The sequence below is a fragment of the Podospora pseudopauciseta genome (assembly GCF_035222475.1).
Source record: "Podospora pseudopauciseta strain CBS 411.78 chromosome 7 map unlocalized CBS411.78m_7.2, whole genome shotgun sequence".
NCBI classification, from domain to species: Eukaryota; Fungi; Ascomycota; class Sordariomycetes; order Sordariales; family Podosporaceae; genus Podospora; species Podospora pseudopauciseta.
Window position 1 is genome coordinate 626,767 of NW_026946668.1, and position 24,195 is coordinate 650,961.

General features: G+C 52.8%; 11 protein-coding genes across 11 annotated transcripts; 4 read left to right on the forward strand and 7 right to left on the reverse strand.

The window, feature by feature from the left end:
• Positions 1 to 356: 356 nt before the first annotated feature.
• Positions 357 to 1,462, forward strand: QC763_0114960 (uncharacterized protein; the record flags this gene model as incomplete). The annotated part of the gene is made up of 4 exons (XM_062906527.1): positions 357 to 765; positions 879 to 930; positions 984 to 1,228; positions 1,293 to 1,462. The coding sequence occupies exons 1-4, from the start codon at positions 750 to 752 to the stop codon at positions 1,460 to 1,462; spliced, it is 483 nt and encodes a 160-aa protein (XP_062761251.1). The 5' UTR covers positions 357 to 749.
• A 456-nt stretch (positions 1,463 to 1,918) lies between these two features.
• QC763_703670 (uncharacterized protein) lies at positions 1,919 to 2,566 on the forward strand (the record flags this gene model as incomplete). The annotated part of the gene is made up of 2 exons (XM_062915365.1): positions 1,919 to 2,097; positions 2,162 to 2,566. The coding sequence occupies 2 exons, from the start codon at positions 1,919 to 1,921 to the stop codon at positions 2,367 to 2,369; spliced, it is 387 nt and encodes a 128-aa protein (XP_062761252.1). The 3' UTR covers positions 2,370 to 2,566.
• A 123-nt stretch (positions 2,567 to 2,689) lies between these two features.
• QC763_703665 (uncharacterized protein) lies at positions 2,690 to 3,383 on the reverse strand. Its single transcript, XM_062915364.1, has 2 exons — positions 2,979 to 3,383; positions 2,690 to 2,913 (listed from the first exon to the last, which is right to left on the reverse strand). The coding sequence occupies exons 1-2, from the start codon at positions 3,340 to 3,342 to the stop codon at positions 2,723 to 2,725; spliced, it is 555 nt and encodes a 184-aa protein (XP_062761253.1). The 5' UTR covers positions 3,343 to 3,383; the 3' UTR covers positions 2,690 to 2,722.
• Positions 3,384 to 5,266: 1,883 nt separating this feature from the next.
• On the reverse strand, positions 5,267 to 7,958 carry QC763_703660 (uncharacterized protein; the record flags this gene model as incomplete). Its single annotated transcript, XM_062915363.1, is given in 6 exon segments — positions 5,267 to 5,694; positions 5,707 to 6,095; positions 6,125 to 6,699; positions 6,762 to 6,836; positions 7,013 to 7,754; positions 7,805 to 7,958. The coding sequence occupies 6 exon segments, from the start codon at positions 7,888 to 7,890 to the stop codon at positions 5,267 to 5,269; spliced, it is 2,295 nt and encodes a 764-aa protein (XP_062761254.1). The 5' UTR covers positions 7,891 to 7,958.
• Positions 7,959 to 8,625: 667 nt separating this feature from the next.
• APA2 (bifunctional AP-4-A phosphorylase/ADP sulfurylase) lies at positions 8,626 to 10,011 on the forward strand. Its single transcript, XM_062915362.1, has 2 exons — positions 8,626 to 9,042; positions 9,102 to 10,011. Exons 1-2 carry the CDS (start codon positions 8,887 to 8,889, stop codon positions 9,927 to 9,929), a joined length of 984 nt encoding a protein of 327 aa, XP_062761255.1. The 5' UTR covers positions 8,626 to 8,886; the 3' UTR covers positions 9,930 to 10,011.
• A 99-nt stretch (positions 10,012 to 10,110) lies between these two features.
• Positions 10,111 to 12,363, reverse strand: QC763_703640 (uncharacterized protein; the record flags this gene model as incomplete). The annotated part of the gene is made up of 3 exons (XM_062915361.1): positions 10,111 to 10,422; positions 10,484 to 11,740; positions 11,860 to 12,363. 3 exons carry the CDS (start codon positions 12,361 to 12,363, stop codon positions 10,111 to 10,113), a joined length of 2,073 nt encoding a protein of 690 aa, XP_062761256.1.
• A 1,224-nt stretch (positions 12,364 to 13,587) lies between these two features.
• On the reverse strand, positions 13,588 to 14,090 carry QC763_0115020 (uncharacterized protein; the record flags this gene model as incomplete). Its single annotated transcript, XM_062906528.1, has 2 exons — positions 13,588 to 13,594; positions 13,852 to 14,090. 2 exons carry the CDS (start codon positions 14,088 to 14,090, stop codon positions 13,588 to 13,590), a joined length of 246 nt encoding a protein of 81 aa, XP_062761257.1.
• A 616-nt stretch (positions 14,091 to 14,706) lies between these two features.
• QC763_703630 (uncharacterized protein) lies at positions 14,707 to 16,031 on the reverse strand (the record flags this gene model as incomplete). The annotated part of the gene is made up of 2 exons (XM_062915360.1): positions 15,378 to 16,031; positions 14,707 to 15,305 (listed from the first exon to the last, which is right to left on the reverse strand). The coding sequence occupies exons 1-2, from the start codon at positions 15,805 to 15,807 to the stop codon at positions 14,707 to 14,709; spliced, it is 1,029 nt and encodes a 342-aa protein (XP_062761258.1). The 5' UTR covers positions 15,808 to 16,031.
• Positions 16,032 to 16,188: 157 nt separating this feature from the next.
• QC763_703620 (uncharacterized protein) lies at positions 16,189 to 17,057 on the forward strand (the record flags this gene model as incomplete). Its single annotated transcript, XM_062915359.1, has 3 exons — positions 16,189 to 16,193; positions 16,288 to 16,712; positions 16,771 to 17,057. The coding sequence occupies 3 exons, from the start codon at positions 16,189 to 16,191 to the stop codon at positions 16,881 to 16,883; spliced, it is 543 nt and encodes a 180-aa protein (XP_062761259.1). The 3' UTR covers positions 16,884 to 17,057.
• On the reverse strand, positions 16,280 to 18,288 carry QC763_703610 (uncharacterized protein). The gene is made up of 2 exons (XM_062915358.1): positions 17,118 to 18,288; positions 16,280 to 17,063 (listed from the first exon to the last, which is right to left on the reverse strand). Exons 1-2 carry the CDS (start codon positions 18,057 to 18,059, stop codon positions 16,962 to 16,964), a joined length of 1,044 nt encoding a protein of 347 aa, XP_062761260.1. The 5' UTR covers positions 18,060 to 18,288; the 3' UTR covers positions 16,280 to 16,961.
• Positions 18,289 to 18,944: 656 nt separating this feature from the next.
• Positions 18,945 to 23,196, reverse strand: QC763_703600 (uncharacterized protein; the record flags this gene model as incomplete). Its single annotated transcript, XM_062915357.1, has 3 exons — positions 22,333 to 23,196; positions 22,071 to 22,174; positions 18,945 to 21,344 (listed from the first exon to the last, which is right to left on the reverse strand). The coding sequence occupies exons 1-3, from the start codon at positions 22,367 to 22,369 to the stop codon at positions 18,945 to 18,947; spliced, it is 2,541 nt and encodes an 846-aa protein (XP_062761261.1). The 5' UTR covers positions 22,370 to 23,196.
• Between the last annotated feature and the right edge of the window lie 999 nt (positions 23,197 to 24,195).

The window sequence follows — 24,195 nt, forward strand, 5'->3', positions numbered from 1 at the left end:
TTGTTCTTAAAAATAGCGGTTACAACAAAGGAGCACTCCGCAAATAAGGATTTCCTTTTTTGCAAGGAAGGATATTGTAATCGTCAAGTAGGAAAGACAAAGGCACGTTCTTATAGTAACAAGTCTATTATCGGCATCATTAACTTGCAAGGAACTGCATCTTAGCTGATCCTCAAGCTATGCTACCTGTTATTTGGACTGCATTTCCTTTGGAAGATCGTTCGGCCATGTCTAGACCAACTTAAAACAATGAGAGTCGTTGCACTTTTAATTTTGAAGCAAATACTTTATCGGCTCAGTTTCGATCTTAGCTGCAGCTGTTGGATCCGCGGCCCGTACGTTCCATAAGGCCGCCCCCCTTTTTACCCCTTTCAGTCCGGATGGTTCAACGTCCCTGCATCATGCTACATCTAGTACGGACCATGGATATGAATGGTAAGAATGCGGGGCACTGATACCCACCAAGTCGCACACGAGGTGACACTGCAGGCTGTTGACGAACAAGCCCAGGGGATGCAGCTTATGATTTGACAGTTAGCAGTCATATTCTACCATCTTTTCCTTTCACATAGGTAAAAGCGAGCTGTCAGTGCAAGCGAACCAAGAAATATGGTTGGCTTGGAATTTAATGCAACCTCACATGATGGCTAACCGTTCTGTCGCGAGATGGGCGACTACCTGAAGCCTCATTCCCACACCGAGCGTTTCTCAGTCACCCGTTCCACTGATTCAGTCGTACATCACCGCTGATGTCTGGTCATTCCGGCTTGGCTACCCCAGTCCTTTCCAGAGATCAAGTCTCACTGCTCATCCATAAAACCCTCTTTGTCCTCATCACGGTTCCTGCATCCATTAACCTCCTGTAATCATGCCCACAGCAGCTAACATGACCCGTCTTTTTGTCTCTGTACTTGCGCTCTTTCTCGCCAGGTATCAATCCCCTTCAAGAACTACATATCTCATCGCAGACTAATCTCGAGCAGCACCCTCGCAAATAAAATCTCCACACCCCGTAGGGCCGGCTGCTCCTCATTCACCACCCGCTACAGCACCGTAACCGAGCACTTCCCAACCGCCACCATCACCGAAACAGACGACGGACACTCCCCGCCAACCACAATGGAGACGACCAGCCTACCTGACTCCTGCACATTCACCGGCACCCAGACTTTCTACTCCAGCAGCGGGTGCGATCTAACCTGCTCGACTGGCTTTTGTATCATTGATGGTAAATTTACTATCTCTGCTGACCCGGTGAATGGAGAGTAGGTGTGCTGATGACAAGAAAATAGCTGCCGCCACCAGGTCATGCGGCTGTTCGAGGGTCGAGATTGAAACAGTGACGACGACGGTGTGCCCGACCAGGACGCCTTGCTATCAGTGTTATACCGGGTGGGGGACGTTCTTTTATGATTTGCCTTGTCCTACTTCTGTGCCGGTACCTACTGGCGATGGGGTGTAAGATACGGGATGTGTATATAGAGAACAAAAAGGGGCAAGGGGTCGTTCTTGTGGGGATTGGAATCTAGAATGGTGCTGATGCTGTGTGGAGACAGGGGTCAATAGGGGTAAATAGGGGCTAAGCTTACTCTGTCAATAGGTAGTCATCTTAGTGTTCTTTGCAAGCCGTCTTTTATTTTTTTCTCTACGTCACTGGCTTACAGAAAGCAAGGAACTACCACGGAAAGCTTAGAGACTGAATGAAAAGGGACGAATCCGCTCAGACCTCCTATGGTGGCGCGCAACACCAGTGACCTCGACATTGCGTCACCTACACGCCGTACTCTGGAAATGGCTTCCCTCCGATTTCTAGTCTTTACAAGAGACGGTTTCGGTCAAAAAGACAGGGCATACGATCTGTGTTAAATCATTTGGCTTTACTTCACCAGTCCAGCATAGGTACACCACCGACGCCAGCATGAACCGTGTCATCCTCCGCCCAATTCAACGCAGCTTCATGGCCCGTACCGGCTGCATGCCTCCGCTGCTTCCTCCTATCCGTCCTGTTTCTGGCGTTTCCACCAAGAGAAGCATGACCTTTGTCACTCGTAAACCAGGCTCAACCTACATTCCCAAATTCAGACCTGGAGATAACAAGTAGGTCATGACAGAGGTCAGGGCTGTTGCTTGAACAGGCAGGCACTGACCAGCTCTGCATTAGACTGACAACTCTAATCGGCGCCATCTTCGTGCTTGGCGGTATCTACGTCTTTCAGTCTGGACGTGTCTTTCCCAATGGGGATGTAGCGGAGAAGTACCTGCCAAAGGATGTTGGGAACCATCGACAGGGAACGGTGAACAAGGACTACAAGGCTTACAATGCTTGGGTCACTGAAGGGAAGAAGTCATCATCTGTTGGCAAAAGCTGAGGGTTTGTTAGTCTGTTATCATTTTGATTTTAAGCATTGTGAATAAAAAAAAAAAAGCTTTGGCATTCTACACACATGTCGACAGAAACTCGCTAGCAAATTGGGCAAGTTTTGTTACATAGGTTCATACTTCTGCCGGCGAATCTAGTATCAAATGTGAAATGTATCCAAGGTAGCTATTCTTAGAACAGGAAAGAAAGCAGGGCCGAGGCTAAGCTAGACCCGTGCGATCAATGTGAAAAAGAAATGCTGTCATCGTCTCCCACGCACCCCCACCCCTCCGTTCAGAATCGTCCAGATCCCGCCCTCACGCCCACCCGTTTGCTTGTCAAGACTGACTAGGGTGCTAGCCCTTAGCAGAAACCGACATTGGGGAGGGTGTAGCCGTAGCTCACTGTCCCCTGGCCAAACGAGAACCAGCCTGGAGTCGTGGTGCCGCAGTAGCTAGTAGTTTGACCGAGAAAGTTGTGGATCTCATTGCGGCGGCAGGTCGTTCCTCTGTCTCCCTGGTAGTTGCAGCCATATGCGACGGCACCATTCACGCCTGCGTTGAAAGTTAGTTGGAATGACACCACTTCGATTTATGAAAAGGATATTGTATTGACTTACTCGACCAAGCCCTCGGTGAGTTGAAAAACCAACCGTCGCCACAACCGTTGGCGAGCGCGTTGATAGCGTTCTGGCGGTTATTGGAATCAAGCCATCCGGCTCGGTCGTAGTCGCAGTGAGGGCCAAAACTGCCCTGGCGCTTGTGCAGCGAGGCCACTTCGGCAGGCGCGGTGATGTTCACATCTGCGACACGCTCAAAGGCGACTGATCCATCATCGGCCAGCTTTTCGATGTAGATACCATCTGGAAGTCCCTCAGGCAACCCAGCCTTAGCCACGTTACTGGCGCTGGCCTCGGTGGGGAGAGCGAGGGCAGTGTTGAAAGCGGCCAAGGCAGCAAGAACAGAGGAGAATGAGGCCTTCATTTTGATGGAAAGGACTTGGTTGTTTGGTCGCCGAGAAGATTGCTGTTAGGCTGGTGGGGCGATGAGGTTGTAGGTGTTGTGAAGAAAGAAGAGCAGTTGAGAGAGACGGGACACGGGGCTCTTATACTTGGAGTTTTTGTTCTACGATGCAAGTTCAGCCTATCCACCATCTCTGAAATGGGAAGTCATAAACGAACAGGGTGGGAACCGAGCCTTTGTCGTCTTCTTGATTCAATGATTCGTATAGTGGCTCCTAAAGCCGAGCATCTACAACAGCTCACTTACATGCCTAGTTGCTGACGAAAATGACTGACTGGAGTCAACATCATGATATCTCGCAAAGGCAGGGGAGCAAGTGGACCAGTGGTACAGCCTTGGCATCAGCATATAGTTACTCCAGTGAAAAGATTCAGCAGCTCGTAACTCCCTTTTTGTTCTATGCTGCAGGAACATCAGCACCAGGGTGAACTAAGCAAGGAGGTGGAGTCTGCGTGATGACATAAGGGCCGAAAAGGGCTGTTCGTGAAGTGTCAGCTTGCCATCCCGGGCATGTACGCAAGACGCTAATCTCATAACCGAGAGCTTCAAAATTGTAGCGAAGGGCGACGCTATGCACTTCTATTATAAATCCTAGACCCGCTTGATCAGTCAGGTTCTTACTCAGCGCCGTTGGGCAACCTTATGTAACCTCAGACTGACCGACTACCTAACCTAGGTAGTTCTTCAACAGCCGAGGCATGACCTGGCCCAGTGCCTCCCTGGCCCGGTAATCCTAGATTATCAAACTCTTACCCCTATTGGTACTTGCAGGATCAAATGAAGGCTCTCACAGGTCGCTAGTCCATCATGCAGACCGAGGGTTGTTGTTTGGGTCGCCAAATAATAGCCCTAGCTCTTCTTCGGACAACCGGTTCGGTCCATGTCATGGTTGTACAGAAGGGAAGCCATATACTCTGGGAATAGAAATTGCAAGATCCATAGCGGTTTTGTTATCATTGTTCAGCGTATTCCGTGAAAAACCCGAGTTCGTCAGCAACTTGGCCATTTCCCCGCTCAACTGTGCGTCTTGATCACCTCGACTGAAATAAAAGGCGGCATAATGCAAGGCGTTCCATCCATTGGAACCGACAGCGTTCACATCAACCCCACCTGCAATGATGCGGGCCGCAGCTCTCGGGCATAAGTTCATGACTGCATGATGAAGGGGTGTTCTCTGGTCTTTGTCTCGAAGATTCGGGTCGGCTCCATGACGGAGAAGATGGCCACACACTGTTTCAAATACTTCGTCAAAGGAAGACTCTGCCAAACCCTGCGGCCCATCTACACAGGCTTGAGGGTAACCGCCATGGTCGCAGTGCCCAGCACTGTCTCGATGTGTTTTGAGGTCCCTGAAGAGCGTTGTATGCTGTGTAGGAAGGGCGTTGATCTCGGCAGCACGTGCCGTCAGTTTCATCAAGAGGGCGTCATAGTAAGGCCAGAACTCTTTCATCGTCTTCAAATTGTCGATGGCCGTTTGCAAAGCCCCGTCCCCGTACGACTTCACGAGGTGAACCACCAAGCGATCAATCATGTCGACACCGTCTCTCCCCAAGGTAGCCAAGCGTCCACCGTCGACGGTCTCGTTCTGGCGCTCAAGATCGGCGCCGGACTGTAAGAGTTCGTCCAACAACAATGAATCATGCGCCGCGCTCCTGTCAAATGCTGTTATCAGGACCCCTGTGGGACTGGGAGCACCTCCCACGCCATCAGGGTGCACGCCTCTCTCCAACAAGGCGAGAACACCCGTAGCAAGACGATTTCGAATCATGTAGCCCAGGACTGTCTCTTCGTTCTTGCGCATCCTCCTCCATGCGTTGGACTGCTGATGCTGGAGCCTGTCGAGGAGCCGTGGATCCCACGCCTGATACATCTCAACACCCCTAAATTAATCATCAAGAGCCCAGAGAGTGTGTAAGTGAATTATTTTGACTGTGGTGGTGAGCTCAGAGTGTTCAGGCAGGTCGAGTGCGTTGAGGCAACCTGTGACAAGCGCCATATATCCACGGCCTAGGGGGTTTTGCTGCAGCGAGCTGTCGAGCAGTCCGAAGCCCGGGCCTGTAAGGAAGAACTCCCTGACTGTTTCGTGAACAAACTGTACACGGCCGTCGGCAGTGTACTCAATCAAACCGCGCGACGTGCTGTTGATAAGCCTGAGGATTCGATCTGTAGGTGGTGGAGCGGCAGGGTGAATGTATCCCCAATCTGACAAATTTTGCCTGGTTGGAGCTCCGCTGATGCTGGACAATCGGACCGCCAGATGAAGAAATCGAATTCCTCCGTCAGCTCGGGTTCTGGGAATCTTAGGAGGGGCGTCTCAAGAGTAACCGTTTCCGGTTCGTGGCAAGTAGTCCTTATGAAGTAGGACCCGTTGAATGAGGGGCACGGAGAATGTAAGCTCGTAAGGGGTGAGGCTGCGGAAGAGTTGGTGGTATAAGTCCTCCATGTCTTTCGGTACACCCTTCACTCTCTTGGCCACTTTGCTTATGGGTTGTCCGGAATTGATATCTCGCACAACAAGCTCCACCACCAAAACGACCCAGAGAAAAACACCTGACGCCATTTCCTCCAGGAACGCTTGGATCGCATGTGCTTCGTTGCTCTCGCTAGCGGGGATAAAACGCAGCTTGTCTCGGATGTATGTTGAGATATCAGAGTCATTGTGCGCCTCGACAACCACTTCTGGGCAGTTGGGGGTCCTGATGGCCGGATAATGTCTGCTTGAGAGGCAGATGTTGAGCAAGACTTCGCCTTCCAATGCGGTTTGTGCAAGCCGTCAATGAAGTAGACGGCTTCGCGTACGCTTTCTTTGCTGCACTCATCAAGAGCATCAATGAAGATGAACGTGCGCCGGGTACTGCTTTCTTTGAATACTTTCTCAAAAAAGCTCTCCAGCTCCAGCTCTGACCATGGAAGATAACTGCCACCATCGCAACTCTGCCTTCTCTGGTAGGTCTGGGAGAATGTGGCCAAGATTTGACAGTCCTGGAGGCATAGTTGGTGGAGGACTGACCGAAGGAGACCAAGAGGCGACTTTTCCATGGCATTCCCACGAGCATTGAAGTAGAAGCTCGCAACATTGCTGCGACTCCCCTCAACACATTCCAGCTGAGCAAGTGCGTATTTCATCACCGTGGATTTTCCAGCTCCTGGCTTTCCTTTCAACCACAGAAGCCCGAGGTCGGTTGAAGCTCTCTTTCTCGAGGACCAAGTTTGGAAAACACTGGAACGGTAAAACCACTCGCATGTTTTTGGTATGGCATTCTTGATCGTCCGTTGTCTGCTAAACATTGCTTCATAGTAGAGACTGCCCAAACACTCCTCTGGAAAGGTTGATTAGCGACTCGAAGGATTTCAGAGAATGATTATGGGATGTCACTTACTTTCTCCTCCTCAGATATGTTCAAATTCGACTTGACACTGGCGGAATTTATCCCCCTTTGGATTTCTCCCAGCACCTTGAGGTAATTTGGATCATCTCACCCGCTGAATCTGGTCATGTTTCGATGGTCTGCATGTATAACTTCTGCATGCTCTCGGGGGTCATCGAGTAACGACGATGTATCCGGCACTATCTGTCAGTCGAGTTAGCCCACATCCATAGCCCTGCGAGGTTCAGCATGAAAATAGGTACCTTTCCATTCAAAAGACCGAGGGGTGCACCCGACAAGGCTTGGCTTTCCTGAAAGGTTTTGACCAGAAACCCATATGTGCGCCATTGGAGAAATGACTCCCGGGAGAGTTCTAACTCTGGTGAATCAAGGCCCAGAGCTCGAATAATTGTCTCGTTACTGTCCACTCTTAGGATGGTGCTGGCGACCTTTCTGACCATGTCTCCAAGTCGTGCAAATTCATGACTACCTCTATGCGGTGTGCCTAGGAATATCACAGCTGCTGTCGACTGGATGATATTCTGAATGTGCGAATCTTCGTCGGGCTGCGATCGTCGCAACATTTCTTTGACAATCAAGCCTCCCAGTGAATGCGCGACGAACACGATCTTTCGGTCTTGAGGTCTTATTCGGTTGAGGGCATAAAGGAGGTTTTTCGCATGTCCAAACAAACTGGACTTGTCGGTTGGTGCATAGCCTTTGCTGATAACTGTATCGTAACCCCACACCATGATTCTTGCATTCGGGCAGTCTGGCGGGAGCAAATCCCCTGGCCAATACACACCATCGTCAACAGACGATGGTGTGACTGATGGCCCCGCATTGCCAACGGAGGCGGAGCTACCAGATTTCGGACTCATAAGCTCACCAAGTGCTCCTTTCCAGCGTTTCCGCGACGAGCTATCGCGCCGCTGATCTTGGGTCCTCGACGTATATAACCAGGTTCGTTTTGAGTGACCTTGAAGGCCATGAACAAGTATGATGCTGCGATACTCCGTATTTAACATGGGACTAACATCCAGGCCTAGACTTACTCTGCTACAGGGCTGCCGTTACTCGTCTCTCCTTGTGCAGGGTGTAGGATTGTGAAACTTTGAGCTTGAATTTTGTCAAGGGCCATGGTGGACGGGTATCGGAAGCTTCCCGATGATGTTTATTTTGATTAAAACTCCACCGAGGACGGGGACTTGAGGTAGGTATAGGCGTAAGTGATTGGGGGGGCGACTCAATCCCTGAAAGCCAAAATGGCAGTTGAGAAGTAACCTGTATAGGGGCTTGTGCCATGAATGCCATGCAACCTGACGCGGTCGAATGAAATGCGTTCTTTGCGACCAAGGTTACTATGCAGTCTACTCCTCCGAAGGGAACGGTCGACATAAACGCAATTCCGTGGATAAGTACTCCGTAGAAGGTTCATCTTGGCACCCACTCACCCTCATCTATTTATTCATCTGTGCCAGTCAGTTGCATCTGTACCGGGACTGGACCGGATGCCCCGTCACCAATCCCAACACTCATAATTTGTGAGTGAAATAAGATCACCAGCCGATCATACCACATAGAAGTGGCTACAACCACCCATGTGTAATTGGGCCTTATCTATGGACGCTCTATCTCGGCCCCCAATTCATCTTTCTGGGCACTCACCACCTGATGTTGTAGTAGAACTTGATAGCTCATGACATTCCTCGAATTGGAGGAAAGAAAAGTGTCTCTGTACTGAAGTTGTGAGGCCGTATCTTGAACCCAAGGTAGGTTCGAGACCTGCTGGCGCCAATCTGTGGGGTTGCGGGGGATAGTACAGTGGTCACAAAGTAGAAGGCTGGGCAGCCGAGCTTCGTTAGGTTTCCCAAGGCTTGGTTGGTCTTCTATGTGAACAACGTATCATGAAAACTATGGCAGTATCCCAGCTTTCATTGGAAACTACCTACTTAGCAACTCCATCAGCTCTTCAACCACCATTTTTGTGGTCATTTCTACCATCAGAAACGTAGCTTGTCTTGGCACTGAGCCAACACGCGCACAGACCACCGTCAAATGACCTCATCGAAGCTATTCCCACCCTTTTTTCCCCTCCTTCAACACACTTTGTCAACAAACAGCCCCCTCCTCAACCATGGCGACCACCCCCTCCAACAAAATGCTCCCAAAGCCCCATCTCCCACCCAACCTCCCCTCCCTTGTCGCAACCGCCTTCTCCCGCTCCGTCGCCACCAAAACCGTCAACTTCTACCCCACCTCCGTCACCCTTCTAACCATCAACTCCATTCCTGTATGTTTCCCTCTCCCCTTTTCCGTACCTTTCGCCCCCCTCCCTAACTAACAGCTCAGTTCCAACTCCGCTACTCGCCCTCCCTAGCCTCAAAACCCAAACCCCCCAGCGTCACAACCCCCAAGCTCTTTTTCAACCCCTTCGCCTCCCCCACACAAGAAATGCTCATCACCCCTTTCGGAACGAGCCCCCCATCGCACAACCTAGTCCTCAACAAATTCGCCGTCGTCCCCGAGCACTTCATCCTCTCCACCTCAGCCTTCAAACCCCAAACTCACCTCCTCGAAGCAGACGACTTGGCAGCTGCCTACGCGTGTATTGATGCGTACGCCCGGCACAACAAAGAGTTGTTCGTCTTCTTTAACTCAGGAGACCATAGCGGGGCGAGCCAGCCCCATCGCCATCTGCAGTTGCTCCCGGTGGAGAACATGAAGGAGGGGTTGGAGGGGGGATGGGATGTTCTTGCTAAGGGATTGACAGACCCAAACACAAGGGGGAAGTTACCGTTTGAGGTTTTTGCTAGGGATATTAAAGGGTTGGGTGGTGATGGAGAGGAACTGAGGAGGGTGTATCTGGAGTTGTACAACCAAGCCTGTGAAGCAGTGTTGGGAGTAGCGGAGGATATTAAACACGAGGGCGAAGCGCAGATAAGTTACAACCTCGCCATGACAAACAACACAATGGCGGTGGTGCCGCGGTTGACAGAGGGAGGGGTGGTTAAGGATAAAGACGGGCAAGAGGTGGGAAACCTAGCGCTCAACGGGACTGTCCTCGCGGGGACGGCGCTGGTAAGGTCAGAGATGGAGTGGAATGCCCTGAGAGAGGATCCAGACCAAGTCAACCAAGTGTTGGGGAGGATAGGTGTGCCCAACCGGGCCAAGATGTAAATACGCTATCAACTCATTATACTAATAACTACTTCTTTTTGTCTGCCACCTTCCCGTTTTTGAACACCACTTTACATGCGTTGGATACCAAAATAGGCCAGCCACCCGTATCGGTAAATAGAAAACAATTTCAAGAAAGGAAACACACCGAGCAACTCATTCAGCAGCACAAAAAGACACATCACTCACGACCATACCGACAACCACCTCCTTGCCCCCGCAGCATGTCCCCAAAAGCCGCTCTCATGACTCTGGTATTCTGCTCAAAGAACGGCACCCTGGGATCCTTGCCCAGCGCCGTCTGCTCCCTCACCAACTCATCCCACTTCTTACGGCAAGTCGAATTACCAAAGTGATAGCTGCCCCCGTTCTGGACAATATACTCGGCCACCCTCTTCCACGGAACCTTGGTCGACTGTGGACCCTCCGAATTAGTGTCACGATTCGAGGTAGGGGGTGATAGCTCGCGGACACCTCGCTCGAGAAGGATCAACTAGTATTTCACATGTACATCAGCCTCAAACCTTTTGTTGTTGAAGCCCAAAAAAACTTACATCCATCTCGGACCACTCCGGCTTCCTCACCCTCTCCTCCCTACTCTTGGTCAGAGCACGATACCGGCCTCGAAGAGTCGACTCGGCCTCAGTGTAGCCACCCTCCTGCCGGATCTGCTTGTACGTCATTCCCTTTTGCCGGCTGGCGATAAGGAACTCGTCCTTGGCCTTGCGATCGGCCAACTCGGCCTCGGTCACTTCTTCGCCGGCTTCGTACACGGATGGACTCGGACCTGGCGAAGATTGAGAACGAGTGCGAGGGTTCGGTGTCAAGGCTGGCAGAGCTGCGGGATGTCTCGGTTTGGCGGCCAGCTTGCTGGTCTTTCTGACTGAAGGTGACATGGGCTCGGCTGAGCTCTTTGACCGGCGAGACTTGCTTCCTTGAGGGGTGGCCGGCTTGTCATTGCTCTTGAGCACGGCAGCTGCCAGTAGGCGTGGCACCGGTCGATCAGGTAGAGTCTTGCGTCCTTTGGACGGGCGGTGTTGCTCGGCGATTTCCATGGGATAAGAGGACGTAGCAGTAGAGGACGAGTCCGCCAGAAAGCTCGTTCGGATGGACTCGGACGATGAGGCATGGGGAAGATCAGAGTCGCAGGCACAGGATTGAAACATGGGCAGATGATTTTGTACCGAGTTCGGGTTCCAGATCCAAGCATCGGCTTGGTGTGGAGAAGCAGGTCTGATGCACGGAAGCGTCTTGTTCCCGAGGTGCTCTTTCGACGCTGGCCAGGGGGATCGAAGAGGTTCGCTGCTGTCTCTCAGAGCCATGGCTTCAAACATGTCTGACGCGCCAGTTGACGAGAAGCTGCCGCTGGAGGAATCGTAAAGCATATTTGGAAATGGGTTGCTGAGATAGTCGAAGTCATCATCCTCCGACATCGCACTTGGAGCAGAGAATGGGAGGTCTTGCAGAGGAAGTCCATGACCCAGCCCATGGTCCGTTTGTGGGAGCGTGTTGTGGCCCAAGGTGTAGTGATGGCTCTGATTGTACTCCATCATCACAGCGTTGGCTCCGAACCTGGTCTCTTGATCCCAGTGGTCTCCACCCTGAGAAGAGACAAACGAAGTTACCGCGGCCGGTTCACCGCTCTGTTGCCAATAGGAGGGGTTGGAGAGGCCCTGTTCAGAAAGAAGGTTTGCGGTGGTCGACTGATGCCAGTTTGTCCTCGGATCTGTTGGCTGAGACTGAGGGTGGGAATAATGTGAAACTGAAACATAAGGTGAAGAGCGATTCAAACCAGTCTGTTCGTCTGCTGCCTGTTTTCGATCAAAGTCGCACCTGTCAGTCGTCCAGTTTTACAGACGGGGCAGCAACAAAGGACTTGAAAAAAAAAAAAGAACGAGCGACAACAAGATGACAAAACAATCAGACGTACCAGAAAAGTTGCACTGTTTCCTATGCTGCCTGATCGCATCGGAAAAGCTCTCTGATCGTAAATCCCAAGGCCAGAAGGTGGCAAGTGCTGGGATCCACTCTCATCGACCCCGTTGGTGTTGAGCAGCGAGGTCGTGTTGAAAGACATGTCGTGGGGCAGGAGGAGCTGTGGTGTTTTAGCGATGTCTGACTTGAATTCTGCTGCCCAAGCTGCAGAAGGAAGAAGGTCCTGTACAGGCCAGAGCATATCTACCTGGGGTCTCATCAAGTTGATAAACAAGTCGAGGCCGCCCTTCGCCGGCAGACCGCACTCGCCTCTGCTGTTCAACTCCCAACCATCCAACTGTCTTGCTTGTCTTTGGCTGGCCTTCTTGCCACGGAGCCCCTCTCTCCTTCTCCTATCTATCTTCACCGCTGCTTTCGACTTCTCTGCTGCTCTCGAATTGGGGATGGACGTGCCCCAATGACCTTCGTCCATTTGTGAAGAGCCCCGCTTGAAAAGCATGGAGCGACTGACGATGATGGGTATCCGGCTTGAAAGGTTCGTCGGGCAGCTAATGCCGCAACGTTGAGCGGTCAAGGTGAACGATGTTGGTTCGTTATGCAGGTCTTGTGTAGCTTCCCGTTGAAAAGAACCGCTGGGGACGAAGCTCAGGCCTCTCTAATAGCTTTGGATTTGGATGAGCGTTGAGTTGACGACAGTTGAAAATGGAGTGACGGTCTGTCAGAGATGACTTCAAGGTATAGGCGAGGGGGTAGCTAGAATAACAAGGACAGCTGTGACGGTTGAAAAGGGCCCGTCAAGGAAAAGAAAAGAAGTCAGAGCGGAATGACATCTTTGCTCCCCACCGTGTGACAGCCGACTTGAGGGCTAAAACAAGGGGATAGTTGACTTAGCTTTCTCCCAAATCTGACATCTCATTTCTTGTAGATTAGCAAAGGGGCCATTGTATGCCACAAGGTCCCAAGCTTGCTCGAATCGGACGACAAATTCCCGAAAAGAGAACCAGACGGCCTCGAGCCCCGAGCTGAGAGTCTGCCCACCTACCATACACCACCTACTTTGCTGTTGATCAAGTCCCCATCCTTATGTCCACCGGCCCGCATCGCGATGGGGCCCGGCCGAGACTGCCGTAACACATCCCACACCTCATAACCCCTTTGGGACTCATGGATATTAGATCGCGGGGTGAGTGACCAGGATAGGACGTGGATGTCGTAATATCAAGTTTGAGGTTCGCTCACCACGGGTGGCAAAACTGGTCACGGCCATCTGCCTGTTGGGGGAATCCGTGTGGGTCTGTCTGTCTGGACTTCGCCGTTGACGGCTCTGCCTGAACGGTTAGCTACCGCCAACCAGAGCTCTCCTTGCCCAGCCAGAAACGATCAGTACATGGGTAACCAATTGTTTGATTCCAAATGTGATGGATCAAGTGAGGGAGACACTTTGAGCAGCGGCAAACAGGAGACCTCTCCGGAACGACGCATGGTATGGCCGGTGTCGTCTGGACGGCTTCGGCCGCTTTCATGATGGATCTAGCGAAGCAATGGGCTGTGCACCAAATCACTTTGCATGCTGTTCTGCCATGTGGGCAATAGGAGAGCAAGTAGCTAACGACCCTCGTGGGTTTGAATCATGTTTCCAGGTTGTGGGAAAAGGAGCGGGCCGGTTGATCATGTTCGATTGGCGAGACCAGGCTGGTGGTGATGGAATAACCCCGGGCTGCAGCTATGGCCTGCATATGTCAGTCCTAGTTGGGCGCATGCCACGAACGAGTTACTGCCGCTCGCAGATCTGACCCACTGCCGAGAAAGACAAACAGCAGAAGTATCACATCTTTCATAAGTGCCCCCACTCCCAGTAGATGGGGAGACCTACAAATCGAGACCGGCAAAGAAAGCCAAATGCAGTTGCAGATTCCCCTTTGGGAGCCCCCTACATCCCACTGGGGCCGGGAGCTATCTCGGACAGACAGTGGTGAAAGTATCATACCACCCTTGTCCTGGCAGGGGCCGTTTCCCACACGATGGCTCGAGGCATGCGAATATCCGTCGAGCTGTCGCCGCAAGCCTTAGCGGGTCACGGCTTGTGTTCCGGATAGTTGTGCATTGGGCGCATAATGGCGACGACGAGACCACAGATGTTCGGATGAGGTGGAGCTGAGATGGACTCGAGTCTGAATTCGTCATATTCGCCGCAGGTCCGACGGGAGACCTTATTTCTACTCTCATGAATATCTGACATGTCTGATGACTATGAGCAGAATATTTGCGGGGTTGGGTTCGAGGGGAGGGGAGGGGAAAGGTCGTTTGACGGGGATGGCGATGGGGATATGCCGTTTGATTTTGGTCTGTCAAAGAAAGTAGGTCCAGGTGCAGAATGCAGATTGCGTCTACAGTGGAGATGGGGGGGTCATGGGTCACACACAGGCTAGGTTTGGAGGAAAAAGTCGCTCACTCGCTCTTCTTGGACGAGGAGGACCTTTTGGTCAGTGACGGCCCTCTGATTGGCCAGTGCCGATAGCATAACCCGGAAGGCACTGAGCAGGGCAGGGAAAAAGAAACTGACAGGAGCTATCCGTTATCGTGCCCTCCTGGCTATCTGAGGCCCACAGCCTGTTTGTCTGAGCCGTGAAATTCGCCGTCTCGGAACCATCCCATCTTCACCCGCTGCCCGAGTGGAGCATATGCCCTTCAAACGGTGCCTCTTTTCTCACCTCGTGCCAGGACTGTGGGCCAGGACTGTGGGCCTCAGGCCATCAAAACTTGGGCATCATCGAGCATCCGAACTACATTATCTTTGAAGCATCGATAGCTGCAAAGCTACCTGTCAAAGTACGTACCCATTTCACAATGCTGCCATTCCTTCCCGGCCCCGAATTTCCAGCTGCTGATCCAAAACACTCGATACCATCTCCTCCATGCTGTGCCATCGAGTGATGCCGAGCTCCTTCTCGGTACGGCTCGTATCGACAGTGAAAGGCTCGTCGTATGGGCCCTCAGTGTTGACGGGTATGGCGGGATATTTTGTCTTGACAAACTCCACAACATCATCATAGCATGTTGGGTCCCCAACCACCAAGTATTCAGTCACCAACTCTTCCCGACCCAACTCCACATCAAGACTTCGCAGCACCGTCAAGCTTACATCACGGACATCCACCATTGACGCAGGCACAACCGGCTTGCCACCAGGGGGGTTGGTGAGAGTTGCCATGAGATAGGCATTGACGCCGTTTGGTTTGGATGTCTGTTGGGTGAGATCCCTCCCGAGGACAAAGGTCGGATGCAACGTCACTAAGGAGAACTGAGGCTCATGAACCCGCATCCATCCAATAGTGGCTCGATGAGCGAGGATCTTGGAGGTTGCGTACTTGGCTCCATGGCCCGCGGGGCCAGACGGGAAGGACATCTCCGGGTTGATGGCAAGGGTTGGATTGATACCGGCTATTGTTCAAACCGGTCCGGTTTGTCATTCATAATCTGTTTGCGGGACTTTATTTGGATTGCTTCGCTTACCTTTGACTTCCAGACCAGGGGTGTTCATGCTGTCCGGGGGCATCAAGGCCAAGATGGACGACATGATGATTACTCTCTTCACGGCCGGCGTCTCCGCAGCAGCATTTAATATTGCTTCAGTCCCTGCAACAGCGGGTTGCAGATATTCAGTCTTGAAGTCGTCACCTTTGCCTGGTATGGGTGAGGCGAGATGGAAGATGGCATTGATGTCGTTGGACAGAGCGGACCGAATTGCCTCGGCGTTGTCGATGTTGGGGATGACGGCAAAGTCGAGCTTGGAAGCGTGCTGGGGGAACCGTGCCTTGACCTCCTCAACTTGAGCCTCCCGCCTGACACTCAAGCGAAGTTGGTGGCCCGCCTTGAGGGCATCGAGCACGACTTGAGAGCCGATGAAGCCGGTGCCGCCGGTGATGAAGATTCGCAACGCCATGATCGATGTGGTGCTACTGGCTGGTGTTGTGATGTGAAAGAGAGGGGTACTTGGTACCTTAAGTAAGGTGATACGATCTCTGGTGCCACGTGATCTCTTCCCCTCGCTACAATGAGATTTGCCTGTTGGTCATCAGTGATACTAGTTGGTGTGTTGGGCGCAGAAAAGGGATCAATAATCACTGCGTTGATGTAAATTTGCTCAGCGACTAATTCTCAAAACCGACAACACGTGTGACGTGTGGAGAATGTTGATAATTACAACAGCATCGCATTGTTGATCAGTGATCATGTATGTAATCACCACCTGACCTCCCAGGCCATGCCACCTCGGCATCATTATTCAACAAATCCATGCCGACAAATCAATCTCTGGCGTGATATGTCGTACATTATCGTTGCCCTAATCAAGACGAAATGTTACAAAAGAGCATGACTGCTCTCCAATAGCTGGCACCTCTCACTCTTCACTTCCAAACAGCATCACCCCTCTCACCATCTACCACCCCCAAACCACACCATGCCCCTCTGGCTCATCTACCACCCCCCCCAAACCTTCACCACCCGAATCCAAATCCGCCCTCGTCAAATCCATAACCTCAATCTACACCTCCTCCGGCCTCCCCGCCTTCTACGTAGTCATCAACTTCATCCCCCTCTCCCCCGATGACAACACCTTCATCGGCGGGGAGCCCTCCTCTGCCCGATCCAAACCCTTCATCCGCTTTGTAGCCGAGCACATCGCCGTCCACGTCAGTCAAAACCCCGACCGTCAAGAGCGAACAATCAAGCGGATCGACGACGCTTTGCGACCGCATGTGGAGGAGAAGGGGTATGACTGGGAGTGGCACGTTGACGAGACGCCTAGGGCGTTGTGGAAGATCAATGGCTTTGTTCCGCCTCCTTGTGAGCAACCCCGAGACGAGACCGAGGAAAGGAGGGGAGGATGCTGACTAGTGAACAGTTGGGAGCAAGGCCGAGAAGGAGTGGGCTGAGTTGAACAGGCCTGTGCCGTGGGAGGAGGAGGAAAAGGAGGGAAAACAAAGGGGTGATCGGAGGTATGTGGTATCGATGTGATTACAGGCGGTATGCTATGCTATATGTATGTCCAACGGCACCTGATCTATCCTATTCTTTCTCGCCTTCTATCGCACTTCAAATCCCGGGCAACCCAATGATGCTCCTGAGGGCGGGCACGTTCCGGGGGAGAATATACGTAGTGTACAGAGCCGTCAAGGCGACAAGCAGCCCAGTGAGCTTTAGTCAAAGTTAGCCTCTCCTCACTCGACATGACAAGAAGCGAAAACATACCTTCTCAAACCAAGTATGGAAATAAATCGCCGTCATCAACAACATCCAAGCACACAACCCCACCACTCCCACCGCCACCTTCCCCCCATGCCCCAACCCCTCCATCACCCCCGTCCCCCTCCCCACATCCTCCCCCTGATACCTCACCTCCCTCTCCACCTCCGCCGTCGCCCCCTTAACCGCCCCATCAGCCATCACAACCGCCCTCTCCTCCCTCACAAACCTCACCCACCTTCCAACAACCCACCCAACCTCCTGCAACAAAAAACAACTCCCCAACACCAACAAAAACACATGCCCCGAGATATCATGGCCCCCCGACCACCTCCCCCCAGCACTCTTGCACGCCGCCGCAGTAAAAACCTCCTTGACACCCACATCCCCCGCATCCTTCTCCGAAATCTCCGCCATCTTAACCTGACACTTCCCCCCCGTAAACCTAAACCCCCTATCGATAATCGCCGGCCCAAAAAACCACTGCGTCACAAACACCCACCACGCCGTCACCACCGCCCATCGTATCGTCGCCCGGCTCTTTTGCGCCGATGTCCTGACAGCGGGATGCGTGAAAATAAAGAGGAAGAAAGAAAATGTTATCCACCCCCACCCGCGCTTCACAAAGAGGACGTTGAAAAGGTTATTTTTGCGGGCAAAGTAGGATGGGGAGAGGGAGCCCTGGTCGTGGGATTGGGTGAGGGGGTTGTAGGTGGAGGATTGGACGTCTGGAGATAAGACGGCGAAGAAGGTGCCGAAGATGAGGAGGAGGGGGTAGATGCTCAGGAGGGCGAGCTCGGTTGGGGTGGGGAGGAGGGGGTTGTTTCTTGGTGGCGCGGTGCGGGTTGTTGTTGAGGAGGAGATGTGGACTGTTTGGGAGGAGGGGGAGAGGGAAGAAGGGGAGACGTGTCGGCGGGAGGGGCCGGAGGGCGGTGGTGGTGAGTCCATCGTTTAGTTGGTCCTGTTTTTCTATTGAGGGTGGAAAGGTTTGTTGGGTTATACTCGTTCGGTTGGAGTCGCGTTTGGTGGTTGCATTGGAGAGGATAGCAAGAGGTTCGTAGAGGAAAGAAACAGGAGTATTAGACACAAGGATAAAACGTCGTTGCGAGAGCGCAGGCTCGACAAAGAAGTTGGCTTGGTGATGTTTTGGAGCAAAGTCGCAAATCGCAAATTCCAAAGCTATGACGTTGTTCAACACTGCCTTGGCAACTGCTTCGGACCGGACGTGATCGCGCCGAGGCTTGTTGATTATGTAACATTCGCCAAAGCTCGGACCTCAACGCCATGAATCCCCGAGCACACAAAAAAATGGGAGGCGGGAATGGCGTCGTTTTTTTGTCCGATTCTCATCACAAATGATCAATCACACGTCAAGAAAATGACATCTCAGAAAAATACGCCTCGCAGCCATTTTTGTTTGTACTACCTAGTAAGTTCGTGTTGTCCACTGCACTGTATAGTATCCCCTGTTTTCCCCAGCCAGCCACGGCTCTCAAATCATGCATCCATTCATGCAGCTTTCCCCCCTTCCTAGAACGCCATGGCCCAAACAAATGAACATGGAGAAGAAAAAAGAAAAGAAAATCATGGGTAAATGCCGCTTGGGCCACAGTTCGAAGAAGAGAAAGAAAACAAAAGACCACCAATGCAGAAAGAAAGAAAAAAGCACAAATCCATGTCCCACCCCCCGCTTTCTGTCTCTTAGGGTATCTCATAAACTAATCCCGCGCAATCCCATCCCTTTGTTTTTTCCCGTTTCTTTTATCTGCTCCCACAGGAGGGACGGTTCCCAGTAGAACCCTTCCCAGAGGAAGAACCCCTCCCAGCCGCGCTCTAGGCAGCCTGGGCCTGAGGCTCCGACGTGAACAGCGCAAGGGTGGCGCAAAAGTTGTTCCTGTTGTCCTTGTCGAGAGCAACGCCCTCGCCGTTGACAGTCAACATGTTGACGCTGGCCTTGGTGCTAAGGCCGTAAAAGTGCACCGCCGAGTCCTCGAGAGACACCATGTTGACCTGGCAGTCCTGGCTCTTGACGCAGTCCTGGCCGTAGTTGTCAAAGAAGGAGTAGAGACCCGCGCCGTAGATGAAGATGTCCTTGGAGTTAATAGCCCGGACACCCCACGCTCTCTTGCAGGTCGGGTCGCTCGAGTTGGCGCACGACTTCTCAAAGTCAGGGTCGGCATAGGTGGGGTTGACGGTGAAGGGCTTGGTCGCGTCAGGGTTGCCTTGGAAGTACGGGGTCTCGGTCTGGATGAGGGCGAGCCAGATGTTGGAGGCGTTGTTGAACTGGTAGTTTTGGAGGACCGAGTGCTCAGAGGCGGTGGCCCAGCCCCAGACGGGTCCTTCTCCCTCGATGAGAACACCGCGGCCGTTGAAGACGTCAATCTGACCGTCCTTGGCCTCGGGCTCGAGAGAGTGGTCGGCGACCCAATACCACGTGTTCTCGAGGTAGGCGCTGCCACCAGCCGGGATGTGGAGCATCATGAAAGAACCAAAGCACTGCTCGGGAATGGTGTTGGTGACGTTGGGGTTCTTTGCACACTGCTCCAGTTCAAGCTCGGTGCCGCGGTACCCACCGATGCGGGTGTGGACATCCCAGAGGCCGGCAGCGCCAGGCGTAGTACCCTTGACGTTCCACTCCATGATGATGGCGCCGGGCTGGGGACCAGCAGTGCCGAAGATGAGATCAGACATCTCAACGTTGCCAACATCACCGGGCTGGCCAACCTGGAAGACGGGCTTGGGGTTGGCCTGGTCCTTGAAGAACTGGTCACCTCCAGCAAGGATCAGAGGCCAAATCTCGCCAGTGATTTTGATGTCCTTGGGGACCTTGACAGTCTTGGTAATGATGTAGGCACCATGGTCAAAGTAGACAACTTGATCAGGAGTAACGCTGTCAAAGATCTTCTGGATGGCGTCGGTGTCGTCCGTCTTGCCATCGCCCTTGGCACCTTGGGACTTGACGCTGACAAAGTTGCCAACCGGGACGTCCTCGTATTGAGGCTTGGTGCGGGTGAAGACCTTGCCAGTGGCCTGGTCGAGCAGAGAGGCAGGCTTCCGGACGTTCTGCTGGGCGCTTTGTACAGCACGGCCGGCAGCAGCTCCGCTGACAGCTCCGCCGTAGGTCTTGCCTTGGACGAAAAAGTCCACCTTTTGGTTGCCCTCGAGAATCACAGACTGGGTGGCATTGTTCAGAACAGCCTGCTGAGAACCCGAGAAGTCAACGTTGTCCAGAATGAGGGTGCCATTGGTCTGGGGAGAATCGGGGTTGTAGGCAGTCTTGATACCGGTTGGGGTGTTGGTAAAAACGCTGTCAACCATCAAGACAGACCCGACAGTCTGACCCTCAGGCCCACCATTGGACATGTCAATACCGACTTGGCAGTCGTTGATGTGAACGTCCTGGAAAGTCCAAGCCCAGTTCCAGTTCATGTAGATGGCAGTCTGGCAGCGGTTGAAGGTGAGGTTGCGGGTAGTGAACTGCTGATTGCCAAAGAAGGCACCATACTGGCCACCATTGAAGGTAAGATCAACCATGAAACCACCGGAGCCGTTGTCCATGAAGATACCCAGCTGCTTGTTCGCGGAACCACCGTCCTCACGCATGTTGAAGACAATATTGTGCAGACTGGTGGCCTGGGCGACCTGCCAGTGGATGCCGGCACCCTTGTCGAAAGGCATGTCCTTGATGTCGATGACAAAGTTGCGAACCTGGCGGAAGAAGTTGTTCTGGTTGGTCCACCAGTTGCGGCCGTCATTCTCGTAGGGATCAGCGTCAATCACGGCCATGCCTTCAAAGTCGGCGGTGGCCTTGAGAGTCGGAGGGTTGATGGCATCACCGACCATCTGGGTGTAGTAGTAGGGAATGATCGGCTTGCTGACGCGGTAGGTGCCGGGAGGGAAGTACACAAGACCGGGGGTCGTGGTCTGAGAGGTGCAGCCGAGACCACAGCGGTTCTGGTCGCTGATGGCCCTGTTGATGGCCTCGGTATCATCGGTGGCGCCATCGCCCTTGGCACCGTAGTCTTGAACATTGCGGAAGACCTTGTAGTTGGCAGGGTCGGCGTTGAAGGCAGCGTTACCTTGCCGCTTGATGGTACTGAGCCACCAGCCAGATTCCTGGCGAGGGGCTGGGGCCGCAACGGAAGGTGAGACGACCCCTATCGCCAGTAATAGTAACGTGGAGAGTTTTGAGAGACCCATCGTGGTAGTGCCAGCTATCTCGTAATGGTGGTGCTGTCAAAAGTGAGTGTTATGGTGTAGAGTCGAAAAGGAAGTGGAAAACTGAGAAGATGTTAGACCAGCTATTTTTCAGAAGTGGGAAAAAGGAGGAAAAAAAAACAAGAATGAGTGTCTAGCTCCAGCTGAGTGTGGTGTCAACTTTGCTTAGGCAGCGAGGAAGAAGAAAAGACGAACGAGGAAGGTGCGAAAACAAGAAATATAAGGTCGCGTGAAGGAGAGCGCGCGTGCCAGGCCGTCAAGGTGCTCGCCTCAAAAATTGGGATGAATGGCATTGTTGGAAGCCAGAGCAACCTTTGCCATCCTCCAAGGTCCCTCTCTTCTAGACAAAGCTATGGAGGTGAAGCTCCATGTGGTTCCCACGCTCCACTTCCATCACTTGAGTGTTTGTCCATGTGTTTATCCCAATGTAGAGAGCACGAATAGAAAGGTGATCAGATGAAGACTTACTTTGTGAAATGTGCCGGCCCAGCCAGATTTGCTGATTCACTGCCGGCAGAGAGCGACTCGGGAGTGTGAGGAGAAGAGAGATGAAGTGACCGTCAGATTGGGATGTTGGAAGAAGTGGTAGTTAAACAGCCCAAGCCTGTTGTTTACGCTGAGTGAGGGTGAGAAAAGGGTCCGGGACCTGCATTGGTGTCCGGCGGCATCCAGTCTTATACTGCATGTGTCGGTCCATGTGTCCCATGTTTCATCAGACAGGGTTTCCTGGACGTAACTGACGGCATTCATAGCTGGTGGCAAGTGAATAGCCGCCCCATGATCACTGCTGTCTTGCACCACGCAGGTACAAGCACGACAAGGTCCGCCGTGACAGCAGTACCAACCTGGCCTCGGGGGATATGTGGGGTCTGGACAAGCATTGATCTGCCGCCGGGTGCCTTGGAAGCATAGGAACGTCAGCCTTCCCCCCCCCCCCATGCCGGCGCGAGGGGCAGTATTGTCACTGGCGGGCAGAGCGGGGGGAGGTATGGGGGCAAGGTACCTGGGGTGATGGAGGCGATGACTCTTGGACAGCTCATGGGCGAATCATCATCCCCTGGACCTTAAGATCTTGCATGGTTGACAGCTCGAGAAATCGGGCCTCACTCGGTGGGGACTGATCTTGAAGAAAAGAAACACGGGGTTCGCCGGGCTCGCAATTGGCTGGGAGCACCAGATGGTCCAAACATGCTACCGTAGCAGTAGCTCCATAGCTCGGCACAGCAGACAGCAGGCAAGCTCTTGGGTCTGGCGACAGGAGAACAAGGCATCAGACGACACGACCAGGTGGAAGGTTGGGCAGGATACAAGGTTGATATTCAAGGGGGGTTCTTCATGCAACCGTCGATCGCTGCGGGTGCTGTGGTGCTCTGGAATGGAATGATGTCTCCGTGTCGGTGTTGTGGCGCACACAGGGGGCGGCTTCACAGGGACTGGTGGAAGATCGCCGAGGCGGGTCTTGGCAGAGATGGTGGCTCGATCTTATCTTGTGGAGTGCATCCACACATCAAGAACCGAAGCGCTTGGGCCGTGAGAAACAATTGGCCACTGGACACTTGGAAAGGAGAGAAACTGCGAGATATTACTTTGAGGCGGTGATGGAAAACTAGTGGTGTATGTAGAATTCGACCGAGAGAAATTGACTGGTGGTGCCCTGTCTATTTCTTGATGGCCTCACCATCTCTTGCTGTCTGCAAAACGACCGCCGGTTGTGGCAGCGTTTCAAAACCCAGTGTGGGGTCTCTGGGGATACCTTAAAGTAGAACTCCACTGGCTTTGTAACCCCACCATTCCCGGGCGGCTCTTCCCAGCCATTCAGTGCCGCCCCCACCACCGTCTTCTCACACACATCCACACATGCATACACATCACAGCCTGTTCTGCAGTGTTTGAGAAACTTCCCCTTGCGGACCTGCCGCCCGCTGTGAGTGGCCCATTGCAACCCATGGCGCCACCAGAGGCATCTACGCGGCGTAGAACAGGGGGACAACTGCCTCCCGTTGCTGTCGGCAGACGTCCTCCGTCGTACTACCACCCTACCAATGCTTCGTGGCTTACCTCCGCGCGTCTCACAAACTTTGAGTGTGCTATACTATGGGACGGAAACAGCAAGCACCCCATAAGGTAGCCAGAGCACACCCATAGCTATTCTCTTGGCCATGAGTTTGCCGCAGATATATTGACCTCGCTTGCTTCCTTCCTCAGGGTCATTTATTTCTTCATCATCAATCTCCATCACATCACAGGCAGGGCAGTTAGTTTGTCGTCCATTCCAGGGTTCAAGTTACTCGGCCGAACCTACACAAACACTTGCACAAATTTCCTTTTCCCCTTGTTCTTCAGCTGCCTACCTACGTTTGAGTATCCTCTCCCAACTTGACCTATTCTCCGTCCAGGAACATTTCGGTCTGTCTCGCGGCCGTCTTTTCCTCGCCGGTGAATATCTTTGTCATCACCAGCCATGTCTCTCGATTTGTTCCATCATTCTCTTCTTGGCAGGCACATGCAAGACAAGTCACCAGTAGAGCCGCCGCCAGACACATCACATCGTCAACCTGAGACACTGGAGGCTACGTTGCAGTTACATGCACACAGTTGAGGGAGGGGGGACTTTCGACTCGATCGTGGAAGAATATTCTTGTTCTGACCTCAAGATTCTCTTTGCTTTCAATACTTTATGCAACGACGCCGCCTTGTTTGCCGTAGACTCCATGAAAATTCCGCCGACGATAACGTTTGGTCATAAGCCCATTCCTTGGTCATCATATATCCGCCGTTGCCCGTCCAGATCCTCCATTGTCAATGGGACGTCGTGGCAACCGGCAAAGCGGTGGCAAACCCTCCCGACTCGCGGGCGGCACGCACG